Source organism: Balearica regulorum, chromosome 5 (genome assembly GCF_011004875.1).
Source record: "Balearica regulorum gibbericeps isolate bBalReg1 chromosome 5, bBalReg1.pri, whole genome shotgun sequence".
In the NCBI taxonomy this organism is placed as follows: domain Eukaryota; kingdom Metazoa; phylum Chordata; class Aves; order Gruiformes; family Gruidae; genus Balearica; species Balearica regulorum.
This window is the reverse complement of record NC_046188.1, coordinates 38,810,735-38,828,227: the sequence shown is the minus strand read 5'-3', so window position 1 is coordinate 38,828,227 and position 17,493 is coordinate 38,810,735. Positions and strand designations below refer to the sequence as shown.

At 37.0% G+C, this 17,493-nt stretch overlaps 1 protein-coding gene across 1 annotated transcript in view; it reads left to right on the top strand.

Moving 5' to 3' along the window:
• COX16 (cytochrome c oxidase assembly factor COX16) overlaps positions 1-17,493 on the top strand; it is a 48,687-nt gene that overhangs the window by 24,575 nt on the left and 6,619 nt on the right. The window contains exon 3 of the mRNA XM_075754273.1: positions 9,667-9,729. Within this exon, the coding sequence (XP_075610388.1) occupies positions 9,667-9,729 (63 nt within the window). The remainder of the gene's footprint in view (positions 1-9,666; positions 9,730-17,493) is intronic.

Here is a 17,493-nt window from a genome sequence, read left to right as displayed (position 1 = left end):
TCTTTGCTATAAATAGATACATTACACTTGAAACAATACCTTAGGCAACAAGATCCAATTGATCAGAACACTTAGTGGGAAATCAGAACTGAAAATTTTCATCTGGCGTAATAGAAAAACAGTCACTTTGCTAGTCATATTTTAAATTTAATTACACCACATCTTATCATTATAACTTTCTCTAATGTGCCCATCAGAATGTCTAAGCCTTTGGCAGGTTAACGTGTTATTTATTAAAAATAGTGGCAAAATAGCTTTCAAAAGAAAATAGTGCATGATGTACAAATGTGTTGCAAATTCTAGTGATCTAAAATACAGGTAATTTGGAAGATGAAAAGCTTTTTGTAAGTGCAAAGTATTAGAATAGACTTTTCTTCTTACTGTAAAACTTCACTAGATGTCAGTGTGGAAAGTATTTTCACTTAAATGCTATGTGAACCATAGAATGAAAAGTGTTAATTCCTTTAACACATGCAGATTTAAGATGGCACTTATTAGAATTTGGTAGTTGAGACGTTTCTCAATGCATAATATATTTGTAGAAACACAGTGTCAGAACAACAAAAACAATTTTGATAAGTTTACTCTGAATTCTGAAAATTATTTCTGTTCAAATAGACATAAAAAGGTCAAAAATTGTTTCAGTACTTACAGAAAGGTTTGAGAATTGTATTATAAATCACAAAGACATTTTAAAACATAATTAAAACAAGTTTTAGGGTTAAAAAACCAGATTTTTTTGTTTTGTTTTATATTACTGAGTATTTTTAGTCAGCAAAAAATTTAATGTAAATTTTCTTGCTGTTGGTTTGTGAAAGCTGGACTTGTTTGTATAAGGGTAGCAAATACATTTTCACATAGCTCAAGGCAGTGCTTAGGCATTAACTTATACATTTAGAAAACAAAAAAAATGCATGTATATTTATATGTGTTTAAGTTTGATTAAGGAAAGCATTCCTAATCTGTAAGTGTGCTTGTGCATTCTTTTAACTGTATTATGTGTTTATATGACATTTGAAGAATCAGACTGTCTCTGTTCCTACCTGAGAAGGTTGGTTGGTTGGGGATTTTTGGGTTTGGGGTTTTTTGGAGGGGTCTTGTTGTTTTATTGAAGCTTTAAGTTTTGGTCTCCTAGGAGATGGTTAGACTTTTCTCTTTAAATGAATTCCTTTGTGTTTCTGAACTGATACACCAAGCAAAAGATAGTGGTTTAGTTATTGCATGGTGCCTTTGGTTTTGCTATATTGTTAAAGTAAGCTGCTACCAGGATGAGCCTAACTGAACAGTCAGTGAACACCTGAACATGGGTATTTCTGCTGAAGTACAGAGCTAAAGAGGATACCCTCTCCAATCCTCTTCTGACCGCTAGTACAGCAAGTAAAAGATTAAGATGAGAGGAGCATAGGCTGCTCCATGCGGGCTTCAGCTGCCAATGCACAAGTTTTTTTCTTGAAGTTACTTGCTTTTAACAGAAACATAAGTGACCTTTCTGTTTTTTGGAGTTACCACAAAGAGGTTGATTCTGTCTAGAGTTAGAATATGACTAAGGGAACAATAAGGAAAAGCTTATACTATATTTGCACTCATTTTCCAGCTTTAATTTGCATAGTAGGCACATAGCCATTAAAAAGCAATCTTTAAAAAATATGATTAAAAAATGTTGACTCTGCAGGAGTTGCATCCAAAAGTTGTATTTTGTATTTATTTTGTCCAGCTATCAACTATCTTCCATTTAGAGGCAAAAAGAGGATTTTTTTTCCCTAAATACTGGTGTGTCAAACTCATACTCTGTGTGACTCCTTACGTGTATACCTTAGGTATGCTTTCAGTAGCATGTCCATTACTCTAAGAAAGTTGGTGCAGATGGAACCAAGTAACCCTATAATTTGTATATAGCAAATCATTGTTCAGTACTCTTATGAAAGTTCCTTTTGTATTTGTGCAGCTTTTATTCAAAGTAAAAGCTTTTGCCAATAAAGTTCACATGATTCTGAATGCAGGAGTTCGATATTTTTCATATTAGAACTGGACTTTCCTTTTGCATATATTCATTAATGCTATATTAATTGTAACTAAATAACATGGTGATGCGTTAACTGAAATACACAGAAAACATTTGAAAATGTAAATGTCAAATATTTATGTTTAACAGCAGATGCTTTATAAGGAATTTTGAGAGGTTTGTTAAAGCATTGCAAAGAGCTCACATGTAAGATAAGGTATGATGAAAGCGATATTTAAGAACTTAGAATATTTTAGTAGATTTCATTAATTTTTCATAAATTATATCCACACTTTGAGGAGAAGAAAAGCAATGTTTTAATTACTGCTTTATGCAACATGTCCTTTTTCTGAACTGATCTCTTAAGAGTGTTTAGTTTATGTCCTGTATTTCACGATGTTTCAGTGGCTGTAGCAGGACAGGTATAGCATACTAAAGAGACTTTACAAAGGCACCTTGAGAAATTGTCTTTTAATGTTTTTAAAATAGGTGTCTCATTCCTCTTGCTGTTTTCTCTGTTGATGTTTTGCAACGGCTGACTCAGCAAATTCTGCAACTCTTGTTCCAGGCTAAAAATCTTTTCATACGACCAGTAGTCCCACATTTTGGCCCACAGGAAAGTCCCACATTATTGCCTTACTTTTCAGCACTTTCTGTGATGATAAATAAATGCATTAAATCCTTTGGTAGTAGATCGGACTGAACCACTCTTGCCTTTCTTGCGTAGTATACACCATGGATCTTCAGCATGTTCTATACAATTCACTTGGGAGGTCTTACACTTTTGTTTCTTGTTTGGAACAAAACAAAAAGGAAATTTGGAAAAACTGCACAGAATACTTAGCAAGTTCCTCCCTTTGTATTATTGGGTTGCAGAGAAACCAAGATGTAGCAAACCCCAGGAATGGCAGCTTTGAGAATCCTGTATTGGCGATCTCTGCTGTTCAGACTTTAAGGTGAGAGGTGTGGTTGGGTCTGTACTTAGAACTGGTTCATCTTATGCATGCAGCAAAATTCGCTTTTCCTTGCAGGGACCTTTCAAAAACACCAAGGGTCTTGCTGTTAGTGTGGTGGGTTTTTTCTCTATTGGAATATTTATTTTTTTTTACACTGAAAGGAACAGGTTTTGCACTGAATTTTACTGTGGAATGAAATTTATGCTAGCAAACTCAGAGCCAAGGTTTAAGGCACTAATTTATGTTTTATAAATCAAATAAATAAATGTGCACCTGCAAATCAAGCTGGATGTGAAAGCATACAAATCATCGAATAAATGCTTGAGTACGTTCTTCTTGGAACTGAAAGCTATAGAACCCGTGTTAGTTTTGATGACCTTATATATGAGAAATCTAGATATGCTTAAGTGCTTGCTGAAGTATGGGATGGTTTGGTCATCATATTAGCCTTTAACTTAATAATAATAAATTGCATTTCCCATGGTGTTATCATGTGAAAAGGTATGGTCCAGACTTTGGGATTGTAATTCTTTTTTTGATCCATCTGGAAGCAAGCAGATTTGGATTTTGAGAGATCACTGGTGCACCGTGTACTGTAACTCTGGGAACTGCTGCTGTAATAAGATTTTTATATTGCTGCTTTGGAAATGTCTGCATTGATTTCTGTCAGAGGCTGGATGAAATATTTTTTTTGTTCAACTGTCTATGTTGTATAATATAATCTTAGGAAAGAGTCACAGCCAGGTTTTGCATCCAGTCTCAGCTGTCTCCCCAGTGTTCAGAAGTATTCCTATCCAAGCGTATGCAGTAGCCTTACCTAAATGTTTTTCATGTATTAGATATTATAAATAATGTAGTTAAAGGATGTTGTGAATGAAGTTGCATGAAATGGTGTGTTTTGCCTTGCCCTTCTCTGTTACCAGAGACTGTATGCCGAAGAGTTTGGCATAAGTACAACCTTTATTGTACTTTACAACCTTTACAAGCTTTGTTCCTTTAATTCCTTAAGTAGAACGGCACTCGGCTGTAGTTTACACTGCACTTCCTGAGTCCTGGGATTTATCCTGTCTTGTCTACAGCTTCTCCTCTGCTCATAAACCACAATTTGGAATGTTTATGAAACAGACTTTTGTAACAATTTATGGGAGTCTTTTCTTCTCAAGGAAGATTAAAGTTCACTGATCTATGCAAGATTGCTGATTTTCCATTTAGATGAGTTAGGCATACGATAAATGTTTTCAAAGAAGATACTCTATTGGGAGAGCCGCAACTGGCGGTTCTGGTTTACTCGAAGTTTAAAAAATGGATGGGGAGAACAAAATGAAGAATTTCACATAACAGTCATTTTGTGGACTCTCTGTGTTGTGGATATTGCAGGAGAATTGTGTCACATCTATTTATGCCAGTGTGAGCAGATGGAGAAAAAAAAGCTTCATTTGTGTTCATTACATTCAAGCCATTGTCGTTCCCCATTTCCAAAGTAAAAAGCAAAAGCTTTCTCAGTGGGTTATTATGTTGTGGAGGATAGGACAGGAAAGGACACTCATGTTTTAATAAAAATACCTAACTGGTTTTAGGGTAGAAACATCTTCTACAGCCTTCTGGAAATGCTTGCTAGAGGGAAAGTTTTATAAGACTTTGGCATGCAAATATTTGGTCAGTACATGCCAGTCTCTGGACACAAGTATACAATGTACTGCACTGAGTTATGTGAGAGGAGACTGTTAAAAGCACAGTCCTCTTCTCATGACTTGGTTGTCTCCTGACAGTTTTCTTGTGTAGTAATTGAACCCGTAATTTTAGATGATGTAATATATTTGAGACTTTGTCTGCCCTAAACCCCATGGCCGCAAATAGTAAGTGGACAAATAAATAATAATGGTTATAGCTGAGAGAGAGACTGCTTGTGAAAGTGGGATATTTAAATTACAGATCCAGGCATATGTGGATTGTGGACGACTGGGATGTTACCCTGAAAATTAGAACGTGAATCAATTTGCTCCTCCTCTCTGAACACTGAACAGGAGTGACATTGCTAATTTGCTTTGTATTCCTGTGTTTCATAGAATCATAGAATAGTCTGGGTCAGAAGGGGCCTTTAAAGGTCATCTAGTCCAACCCCCCTGCCATGAGCAGGGACATCTTCAACTAGATCAGGTTGCTCAGAGCCCCGTCCAGCCTGACCTTGGATGTTTCCGGGGAGGGGGCATCTACCACCTCTCTGGGCAACCTGTTCCAATGTCTCACCACCGTCACAGTAAAGAATATCTTCCTAATACCTAATTTAAATCTACCCTCCTTCAGCTTAAGGCTGTTACCCCTTGTCCTATCACTCCATGCCCTTGTAACCAGTCCCTCTCCAGCTTTCCTATAGCCCCCCTTCAGGTACTGGAAGGCTGCTGTAAGATCTCCCCGGAGCCTTCTCTTCTCCAGGCTGAACAACCCCAACTCTCTCACCCTGTCTTCATAGGAGAGGTGCCCTCTGAACATCAAAAGGGGATAGTGATGGTGTTCTTTGGGTTCCTTTGTGGCAGAGCTATCCTTTCCATATCCTGGAGGTAAAGTTAGTGACATTCACAAATTTCACAGTTGCTCTCTGTCTGTATTATTTGCTTCTGAACTGAAATGAACTGTGGTCACTGTGGTCCCTGAGGATCAGTGCAAAATTATTAACTGGAGAATTTTTTTAGTAGCAGCATATTTAGGTTTATAACTTGTACCAGAAATATTTGTGTCACAAACAAAAATGTCCCTTTACTGAATCGAGTGTACGGAGGCCAACATTTTATCACGGTGCACTGCAGGAGTGCCTGGTTTGGTAGGGGCTGCAAGCACCAGGTATTCCTGCTTGGCTCTGAAATGATGACCCTTGTCTGCACCCAGAGGTCCACCTTTTTTCCCACCTAGAAATTCTGTCCAGGTTCTAACTGAAAAACTGAAATGTCAGCCTTAAAATGAGAAGTGTCAGCCATATTTTTAAAAGATTTTTAGGTACTTGCAACCTCAAATAGCTGCCTGCTAAGATTTCTAAGGATATTTTTGTGCTTAATCCCTAATACTTTTAACCACTTGAGAATTTTTTTAAAGTCTGTATCTTTGAGAACCTTTTGAAGTTAAGTAAGGGTAAGTCTGAAGGGACAATGGAGTGTGAAATGGGACAAAATTCTAATTTGAAAACTTTGTTCTTAAGCCTTTTTTTGGTCCATATACCTGCCCTTGCACTTTAATTGATGTAATACGAGATAAGCGTGTATAGTGCAAAATACTCTGAGAATGTTTTGTTCAACTTCTGCCACAAGTGCTATATAGGAAGAAAAACCTAACAACCGCACCCCTGAAAAAGAAATAGTAAAGCCTTGAAAAAGTATATTTACAGTATTGGTTTTGAAGCCTTGCAGACAGCATCTCATGAAAGCTGCCTGAATATTTGCATCAAGTATTTCAATAGGTTTTCAGTTAGAATTTAACATGAAGTTATGCTGTTGATAAGTTGAAACATCTTTGAATTCCATATTTAGAGACAAAGCTTGAATTTAAATGGATCTTAAAGGAGCATCATGAGATTTTGCCTGACATGGAGTCCTCTAGGGTAAAGGGATATTGTTTTCTGTTCCTTCTTGCCTCCTAAATGATGCTGCAGAGGACACTGCCAGGCTGTTATGGCACTTGGGCTTTGTCTGCTGCCCCCATCATATTTACTAATAGAGATTTGTATTCATAATTTAGCTGATGATTCATTTGCCAGTACATAGCTGACTAGTTCTAGCTCATTTGGCAGTATGTGTGTTGGCATAGCAGTCACTGTGGAAGCAAAATGCATGTGTTTGTATTTGGATCTTGTGGCAGATGTGCAATATAAAGGAGCTACCATTTTGGCATGGGCGCTTTCCTGGCTCTGCCCACATTTTAAGCGTTCCCTAGTTATGATCTGTGATTGTGGCTCGTATTGATGTTTATCTGCCTTTTCAGAATGAAAATAGCACCGTTCTGTTTTCCTTTTTTCGTTCTTGTGATGTTGCAAAGATAGCGCAGCATGGTACAAACACTGTGGAAAGAGAACTTTATAATATACTTTTTCCCGACTGCCGTATCAGTCCTGAAAACAATTTGTAACCCGTCTGTCTCCATTTGGCAACTGAAAAGCAGGGGTTTGCAACCAAGGCTTTAGAACGTGCAGATGACTCGATCTCTGTGCAGAGACAAGTATGTTTAAATTATTCTACATGGGTAAGTATGTAGGGAACAAAAAAGGTAAAGAGGAAATGCTCCCTTTTTTTTTTTTTTGTTGGAACTTTGAGCAAAATAATGCATTCTGCAGGACTTAAGTCTTTCATGTACCTGTATGTTAAATATTAAGAGCTTGCCAAGATGTATGTATAGTTTTCCCTCAAAACAGGGTTTAACTACTCTTTCTTGGTAAGTTAATTTGCTGAATAAAATTCCTACTTCTAAAGAAGAAGCAGTTTCTCTTTATTTCTCATTTACAGGATAACTTTTTCCTGAGAAATTTCAGCTAGCCTCCTTCATTTCTGCATTTTTGTCAACATTAAAACTACAGCATCAAACAGTTATGAATATTAGGATGCTGTGTCTCAGTTTCAGCTAGTCTTCTCCCTTTGTGCATGCAGAGGAGAATAAAGACATGAGGAAGTCTGAGGACAGAAGGGCCTGGAAGGGAGGAGAAGCAGCAGTAACTTCCCTGCTTGTTTCCCTTTACCTTACACAAATGTGGCCATGCGAACACCATGCATTAAACAAAGACAGTAAAAATGGCTAAAATAATACTTTATAATGGGGATGTTGATCTGTCTTTGTCAGTTAATTTCTGGCTGTGGTTAGTTAAGTAAAAATGCTGCTCCAACCATGTTATCTTGGGTGCCTTATTATTAAATATAGGGAAAACATAGGAGGAAATAAAACTCTCTCGCTTCTTTACTTGTTGGAGCATTTATTTCCCCTTGTTCCATACATGTATTGCAAGAACACCAAGCATAACAAATAGTGTTTGTATTTAGTTCTGAATACAGTGAGGTCCATGATCACTGTTATCTCTGTGAGAGCAAGCTCCAGAGCCTGTCTGGGTGCCCAGAGAGTTCTCATTTCTGCGCATGTGATGGATGGGTTCGTCCTTCTAATGAAGCATGACTGTTGTTGGAGGTCTGGGTCACAGGAGGAGAGAGGCAGTCTGTCTTTGATGAGGGGCAGTTGTATGGAGATGTAGCATTTCATTTTTTTATTTAATGTAGAGGGCTAGTGCAGAGACACCACCTTGTTTTACAAGTTTGGGGGGTTTTGTTACAAAGAAGGTGGGAGCTGTATCCTTTACAAACTTCAACCATTTTAGATGTTTTGGCTTAGTTCCCAAGTGTAATGAGCCTGGAGATTGCAAATGCATGTATTTCCATGGCCAGATCCCTGATCAGATAGGGAAATCAAACCTCTGGCCATGCACAGATGGTGTTAGACTTGCCTGTCTGAGCATCCTTAGGAACTGAGGTCTCATGGGCTGCATGCTAACTAGCAGGCAGTGTCTGTAATCAAGGGGAACAGTATAGCCTAGGGAAACTATTCAGAGGAATTCCCCTCAATACAGATAGTAGGTGTGTATTTTAAGTACCTCTGCCTGTGTTGGGGCAGAATCTGAAGGTGGATCTTCTCGTCGACCAGGCAAATTCTACAATATGTGTTCCTTTTTCTTTTCTAGACTGCTTATAGACATTTGAGGTTGGTTGTGACAAGGGTAACAGCCCTTTTCATTCAGATCAAGAAGCAGCAAATTAAGAATAACAATTTTTCTTTAGTAGTTGGACTAGTGTACCAGGGCTGTGGAACTAAACACATTACCAGTTGCCTTACACATGTGGTTGTATTTAAGGTCTAAAAATGAGAATGTCTTCTCATGGTAGATTTATTTGATATTCTAATTGATTAGCCTAAAGACTATGTCTGAATATTGTACATGTGGCTGATGTCTGCTTGAGGAGAACATAAAACACTTTCTGTAAGCATGAAGAATGCTAATTATCTTTTTCCCCCTTGCTTCTACTCTTAGGCCTGTGGATGACAGATGCAAAGGGAGGGATGAACATAACTTTTTCTGGGCTCAGAAATTAAAACATGGAATGCATCTGCTGTGGTTCACTAACATTTCTGTGCATAGATTTGTTCTTTGAACAAACTTCTCTGAAAGGTGGCAGGAATCACCACCATTGTCAGTAAAGAATCAAAACTAGGAAAGAGCTGTGTGTTCACCAGAAAATTGAAGTTTGACTCATGCTTAGACTTTGAAAACCAGACTATATTGTATACCTATTCACTGAACACAACATTCAGGAGAAAAATTTGTAATGTAATCACAATTTTCGCTTTCTTGGTCTTTCTTGGTTCATTTGTTTAAGGCTTTGTTTAATTTAACAGTTTCCAACTGAACAGTTACAGATTTAAGTATCTAAGGTAATGTAAGTGTAGGGCTAATTACAAATGTGCTTCCTTTTTGATTTGAAAAGTTTGACTGTTGACCTGTCTCTTTTCAGCCCAATTCTTGTACTGTGTTCATCATCCTAGTATCTGAACAAACAGCACATAAACTAATTTAGAGGAGAGGAGGATTTGCATGTACCAATATTTAGTTTATTTGAGGGTAAGATTTCTTAAAAAAACGCTATTCTTAAAAGCAAATATTTTGTTGTATTTTTGTTTGTCTTGCAGGTTGATCCAGCTTTGAAAGAAAAATTAAAACAGAACACTGTAACACTGGAATCTGAATATGAGGTAAAATGAATTTGTTGCTTGGGGCTCATAACCTTGGCTACCCTTGATTACCCTGGCCACTGGTGGGTTGTATCTGTCCCTAACTAAAATTAGATCAGCCATCTGCTTTTGACTCACTGATGTCCAATAAAAACAAGGTTTTATGTAAAAAAAAAGGTTTTTGAACATGCAGTGCTCTTTCTGAACACAGCTTTACTTTGATGTCCAGGTGCCAAATACAGTGTTACAAATAAATCCTGCTATTTCTGTGGTTAACCCAGTCTATAAATGTAGAGCTGGTGTTGTCCTTAGATGGAATGTGTATACATATATGTCAACACTTCTACTGCATGAGTTTTGATGATCTTTAGACCAAATTACAGAACAATGTGCTTGATGTGCTTTCTGTTATTTCTTGCTTCTTGAAACTTACGTGGATCTTTCAAACAACTGCCATTCCTTTTTCACTATTTCAGAAAATTTTATAGAGAAATATTTCACGCTTTCCTCAACAATGCGTTTTCTTCAAACATTACTGAGCTCCGAAATGGCTGTTTTGGCCAGTTTAATATCCAGAATTTTATAAATCTTCAGGCCTGCAAAAAGCCACGTTAGGAAAACTGGAAAAAGCCTCCCTATATCCAGAAACAAAGAACAAAGCTATTCAAGATAATTTTTAATATTTTAAAATTACTTGTATCAAATATCCAGCTAATGCTTTATCTCTCTCTATGGTCTTTATGCTAACTGCAGGTTTTCTTTTTCTTCCTATACCACATTCCTGTTACAAGCCTTTGAAGAGTTTGGTTGCACCCATAGCTCTCATACTTAGGTGTCCAAATGGCAGTACATGGTCTTGCTAATAAAACCTTTCTATTATATTACTCTTGTCATTTGTTTGAAATAAATATGAAACTTACCTTTTGTATTTTCACATGCCTAATTTCACAGAACATCTACCTACCTGCCGGGTTTGTGATAGTGTTTTACCATTATTTGGGCCATCCCCCTTTTACAAAGAACTGTGGTTTACGGTGTAGGGAATAAAAAGATTTGATCCCTGAGTACATATGGAAAGCTCCAGTGGAAACTCAAAACATACAAATCCATTAAGTTCTGATTGCCTCTGGGATTATTGTGTCTCTCACTTTCCATAGAATGTGCTGTAAAGCTGCTTTGATTTATTTATGTGGAAGAACCACAAGCAGTAAAAAGAACCACGTCTCTCTGCTTAACTCACTACCTAACCTCAAAATCAACTGATCTGTATTCAGATATGCCTTGCTTTTTCTCCAGAAGATAAGTAAATAGTTGAACTATAATATTTAAATGGCCATAATTGCATTAGCTTTATGGCTAAATCAATGGTAATAAAATACAACTGGCATAACGAAATGTTACAAGCCTACTCGGGTAATGAGGCTTCTTCCTGATGGACAGAAATGACAGAGGCAATCTTATTTTTTTCTTAATCTAAACTGCAGAGAGTTCCTAGGCCGAAATTCTTCCAAAGTAGTGTTTGGGTGTTATAGAGGGCAGACCGGTTCAACAAAACAAATGGATTTGCATTCCTACATAATGAAAATAGATTCAGATTATTGTTTTGAACTCTAATCTCAATATATACTTTACTATGGGCACCAACTTGCAAGCACTAGGCATATTCATTTCTTGCTTCACTGAAACTTGTGGAACTACCAGCAGTCATGCGCAGGCTCCACACTGAGTGTGTGACAGTTTTAGTCAACGTTACCTCCATATTCTTGTGGACAAAATCTAACTAATCACAGAGTTACGGCTGACATTTAGGAGAGGATTTTTCTGTGGACTCTGTGTGTTCCAGGCTAGAGAGTTTTGGATTTTTTTTTCCCCTTTATTTTTTTTAACTTGTCCAAAATACAGTTCTTAAGAACATATTCTAATTCTACATATAGGTCATGTTGGAGGATTACACTGGTGGCTGTTACTAAATTAGGTATGATAAGAGATCAAGGGCAGTTAAAAAAAAAAAGTTGCTGTTTTGATATGTAAAGCCTTATTTTACAATATTATTAGCATTATATCTGCAGCTGTTACTGAGGATACCAAGCCAGCTCTTTTGAAGTATGGTTGCCTGATGCATGCAAATGTCCATTAGCCTTCCCTACGACTTTTAAAAATATCTTACTGTCCTTACAGAAATGTACATATTGAATACATACTGAATTCTTTTAGAATGTGATAATTTCTACTATATGCATACATCTTTATGGGCACATTGCAAATGATAAAGACATTTCCAATATTTCAAACATGTTGCAATCTGCATTTTGTCTCCAATGTGGTGGTAGTGATGAGAAAAATTGTAATCACAGATTTAATCAATTTACTGTGAGGAAATTAACATAAAGACATTTTCTCACTTTCTAATTTACTAAATTATATCTTCTCAAACTATACAAAATTTACTTTATATCATATATGAGTATTTCTGGCCAGGATACTATTTTGAGGAAGAAAGAATTTGCATGTGTGATTTGTATTGCATTTCTTGTATCTCAGATCTGTTAATAATGCCATTTGTCTTGGGACATGCCAGAGGAGCAAGCTACCTTTGCATGTGTTCTCCATTGTTTATGCATTCCTCTCACACGGTTATGCGTCCTCTTATGGCCAATTAGTCCTTGCTGCTCCCCTTTGCCTGATAAATCATTGCTCTGTCCACTAGTGACACTGGTACTAATGTGAATGTAGTTCTGCTGCTGAGCTGGGCCTTGTAGAACACACTGTAAAAAATGTCAAGCATTTGACCTGTGACAGAAGCCTAGAGTATTTTATTTGAAGGCACAAAAATATTGTTTGAAAGAGGGGGATAAAAACCCGATTAATGTGATGACTGAAAAACATTCTCGTGGATGTTTAATAATCACAGTACATTCCTTTTCATTGGTTTAAATGCAATTGCAAAATAATATTCCTTATTCTGCACTTGATTTCTGTACTTCTGTGAAATTAATGGTCTAGTACACTAAAAAATCTGGCCTCAGTCAGTTACATCAGACCTCAAAATAAATAATTGTTGTTTAGAGTTTTTCAAGTAAGTAAGAACACCTTTAAGAATAATTTATTAACATTTTACAATGGAAAAATCAGTTAAGTTTGAATCAAATATATCCAGTGGGAACCAATGGCAATTGGAGGCAGAGGAAAAGAAATATCACAACAAATAAAAAATGTGAAGAATTGCTATGGAAACAGTAAACAAGAAGTATTAAAGTAGAGAAGATGGATAAAAGATGCTAAGGACATCAGACAGTTGTGTCATAAGTAAGATTACAAGGATATGGGTAAGAGGATGGTGTTGCAGCAAACTAAGAATAAAATAATGAGGGTGTAAAATCATGAGTAACCATGTTGGCAAAGTAGCAGCATTCACAAAATGTATTTCTTTTAGAGAAAGAAGTCCTTTGCATTCAAATCAGAGGAGACAAGGGATGTACTTCTAAAGCTCTTAATAACCAAGCAAGATGTTATTTCACATCTATTACGCTCTGATGGTTTATAGCCGAGTTCCAAGAAAATGCTTGGAAGACTTCAATGGCTACTGAAGATCTCAATCTGGGAATGATGGTTCTCTGGGAATCATCACTGGGCTGGCAGGTGATATTTTTGAGTGTTCTGTGAGATATGGGACTTATTAATGGCTGGACTTGATGATCCTAAAGGTCTTTTCCAACCAAAATGATTCCATGATGCTATGATCTGGGCAATATTGAGTACTTTTTTCAGTGATATGGAAGAAATTGTAAAATCATTGCTGATGTGCAAGTGACACGAAAGTATTGAAATAGTAAAGGTATGGCAAGGCAGGGACAGAGAGCTGTTTGTGTTGCTTGATAAGCTGGACCCATTAAATGAGCCATCTTTTAAAGTAGCCAAAGTTATTGTGTAAAAAACTGGCAATGCAGGCCAGAACAAACTGCATTATGGAAAGCAGCAACTCTGGAAAAGATTTAGGAGTCAGTGAATAAATAATTCAGATTGATCTACTGTGGTGCTGTGGCACAAAAAGCTAATTCAGTTTTTATGAATATAACCAGGAATGGTAGGTAGATGGTAGGAATAGGTGAATTTATTTCTGAGTGTGGCTGATGAGGCTGGTACTGAAATACTGGGTCTACTTCTGGTGTCCACATTTTGAACAGGGCTTTAAAAATGGGATAGGTTGCAGAACAGGCTGAATATATTAACTTAGGTCTTGAGAAAATGCCTGAAAAGAAACTTAAAGATTTAAATCTTTTTAAAGGTACCAAGAAGAATGTTAGTTATATATAAATACCTTCATAAGAAGAAAGTGCTAGCTATTGAAGATTTTTTTTTTATTACTGCAAAGATACTAAAATTAGAAGTAAGGTCTGTTATTAATAGATGGGAACATCATTTGAACACAACAGCAAGAAAAATGGGTTCTCTGACATTCAGAATATCAAAACTGTAAAACTTTAAATTCTTCCTTCAACTAGTTGCAAGCTATTGGACTCAGCATGGGATAAGTGAGGGAGTATGTAGGTCTGCAAATAGTCAGTCTAGGGAATGCTGCTTTCTTGACTTAAAATATATGAATATTGGGCAATTTTTGTTCCTCCATAATTTGATAAATCACAAAAGGTCAACATTAGCTCTGGTCAAAAGTTGTGTTGCTATTTGTCCTGAGAATTACAGCAAAAAAGCATTGTAATTGCAGTATTAAAATATTTATTCAAGGACAGTTCAAAAAGTAAAAGCAGGTGGCTTGGGAACATAACCTGTATATTTATTTACTGTCTTAAAAGAAGCATTCGAATAAGCTCTTCCAAAAAAGATTCAACCCACTTAATGGTCATTTGACATAAGTGCCAGCAGAATTAATGAAACTTGTTTTTTTCAGGAAAGAACAGTGCAGTAACACAGTAAGTCATAATATTAAATAGATGCATTGAAGTGTGTGGACATGAAGACTACTGCAGAAGGAAGGTAATTCCTGAATGCCAGTAGTTGAAATCTGCAAGTATCTTGTTGCTGCCAGTATCAGTACCAGAGGATTACTGACTGTTGTTGTTTAAGAATTAACAGATTAGCGTATTGAATTCATTTACTTCATTGTCTGTGAAGATACTAGTGGCTAAATACCTTGAGCTGTTTGAGAGATGACAAAGATGTTGGGGAAAAAATCCCTCCTTAGTGACAGTTGTGACACTAAATGAGGTTGGATATTGTTCTTACCCCCTTTAATCACTCCGTCCCTTCCCCGCTCTCTTCCTTGTCAGTGTGTTGTCCAGCCTCGCCATTAGATTCTGACTGTCCTCCAGGTTGTGTCTGGGATGAGTGGAATTTCATGCATTTTGGTTTATTCACATGTAAAATAGTCTTGTGAGTTTTATTTCACTGTGAGTCCTCATCACTTAATTTGTAGAGAATGACTGAATGGTGTTAGTTTATCATTAATGGAAACTGCCATTGGAAAGGATTTTAGTTAAAATAGTTTGTGCTAGGCATTTTATTCTGAGTGGTTGTACAGTCTGTAGCCAAGCTATAGTTTGCTCCTTTTCTTCTTGACATCTCAAGTCTTGTGTGCCATAGTTTAAAATGTGATCAAAGAAACACAAGAAGGTGGGATTTGGGGATGGGTATGGCACAGGAAGAGTTCTGGTGGAAAAAACTTCCTGCAGAAAGAAAGATACTTAGCCTCCAGAGGAAAGTTCACAAAGTATTTCCAAAATGGCTTTTTACTGGTCTTATTTCTGGAATTCATCTCTATTAAATAGTCCTGTAAATTCTTTCCCGGTGATGTTTATAACAACAGGATTTGCCCTAACTGTGAGCTGTTTCTTTCATGTGTATTGTATTTGCACTTTTCTTATCCCATAAGACGACACTGATTTCTCATAGATGTAAAACGAAGTGAGGCAGTTAACAGTGCAGTCAGACAGCAAACACGATCGGGATGTACAAATGCCTGTTCTAAATAATCTCTTCTCCTCACACTTTCTCCTCTTTCCAAAATAGAATCTTTTGTACCTGCTCGTGCTCCCTGTAGGGTTTTTTTTGTAATCCCAAAGGAACTGACCAACTCTTACCATGTTAGGGCCAGCACTGTGTGTTGTCTCAGTCACAAAACAAAACAAAAAAAAGGAGAAGTTTGAGTAGGGAAAGTGGCATCCGCACAGCATGGCTGAATTCTTTCATTTATTGTCCTAAGGGATGCTGCTAGCTTCTACCAGGCAGTATTGGGAACATTTTCTTACGCAGCTGACTAGGTGGAAATGTTAAGCACTTCTGTCATGCTAATGGGCCCCCAGTGGGGAATTGCTAGATCTTTGGTATGAAATATCTCTGAAGTAACTTTAGTATAGTTCATGGGAATATAGCTACACAGCTGAGGCTGTATACATTCCTCTCACTGACTTCCTCTGAAGAGGATACAGCCAAACAGATAGTTTTGAAGGAAGCTCTTGTCTCAGCAACCAGGCAAAGTGGCTTTTTGCAAGAATATCCTCCCGTTTGTTTTGCTTAGCTTTTTTCTTTTTTTTTTGGCCAATTTCATAAACACTATCTGGAATATTCTGTGACTGCCAGCATACTTCCAGATGATGCCCACGTGGACATGCTAAATTTGAAAGAGTTTAAAAGATTGTTATACAATTCTTGCATGTTCTTTGCTTCTCAAATTATTGTTACCCATCTTTATTTAATGCTCAAACTATACTGTACAAATGTACTCTGCAATAGCAAGTTGCTAACAGAGAGTGGGTCACTGTCCTAAGAGCCTGTCTGATCAAATGGAAAAATGAGATGCAAGATGATGGTGAAGACTGACCGTGGAGTTTGCACATTTTTTAACTAAATAATCAAACTTTAAAAAATTGAATGGAAAAGTTCCCTATTTTAACCCCTGACTTCATCATACATCTGATAAGACTTCAGTTTTGCCCAAGTGTAGCTGGGAGACATCACTGAGAAGTTGAGAGGCTGAGGGAAATGCTGTTGGCAATTCAATATGTAATACTCCATCTTGTTCATGGCATCTTCCCAGCAAGTCATCGCACAGCCAGTGTTGCACTGTGCCATCTTACAGTTCTAACATGAAAATAAATAAATAGTCTTTAAGCACAATGCAGTTCAAAACCAAAATACCCTCCAATCATAGAAAGACACCAGACCTTACCTTCTAAAACCTCCTCTTCATTCTTGCAAAAATTTAGATAGATGCCTTGATCCTTCTCAGGTAGAAGTCTTTCTGGTTTGATTTTGAAGGCCTGTTGGTTCTGATAGAATGAAAGGTAGATTTATCCACAAGTTATTTGTTTACTGTACGTTCAACTGTATTGTTGTGAAGTAGCTTTACTGTCCTTGGCAATACAGCAGGGGACTAACGCCCATATTACTATCCTCATCAAATAGACAAGGGATGTTAGCTACAGAGAAGAAACAGGAGGATTTTTTTTTTTTCCTACGAGAAATTTGCCCAACATCACAAATCAAACAGTAGCTATTGATGTCACTGAAAAAAATATTTATGGCTGAAAGGGTTGAAATTGTCTTGTTAACATTTAGCCAAAACCATAGTTTCTACACAGAGAAAAGCATTTTGGTTCAGCATATAAATTGACAAGCAAGTTCTGGGAGAGAGATGAGTGGAAAATCAGCAGGAAAGTGTAGATAAGAATCAAAGTCCTGAACTAACCGAGGCCAGGATAGAGGCAGCAGCATGTGAGAGGCAGAAGATTTAACTCACTCATTCAGGAGGGTTGACTACTTAATAAGGTT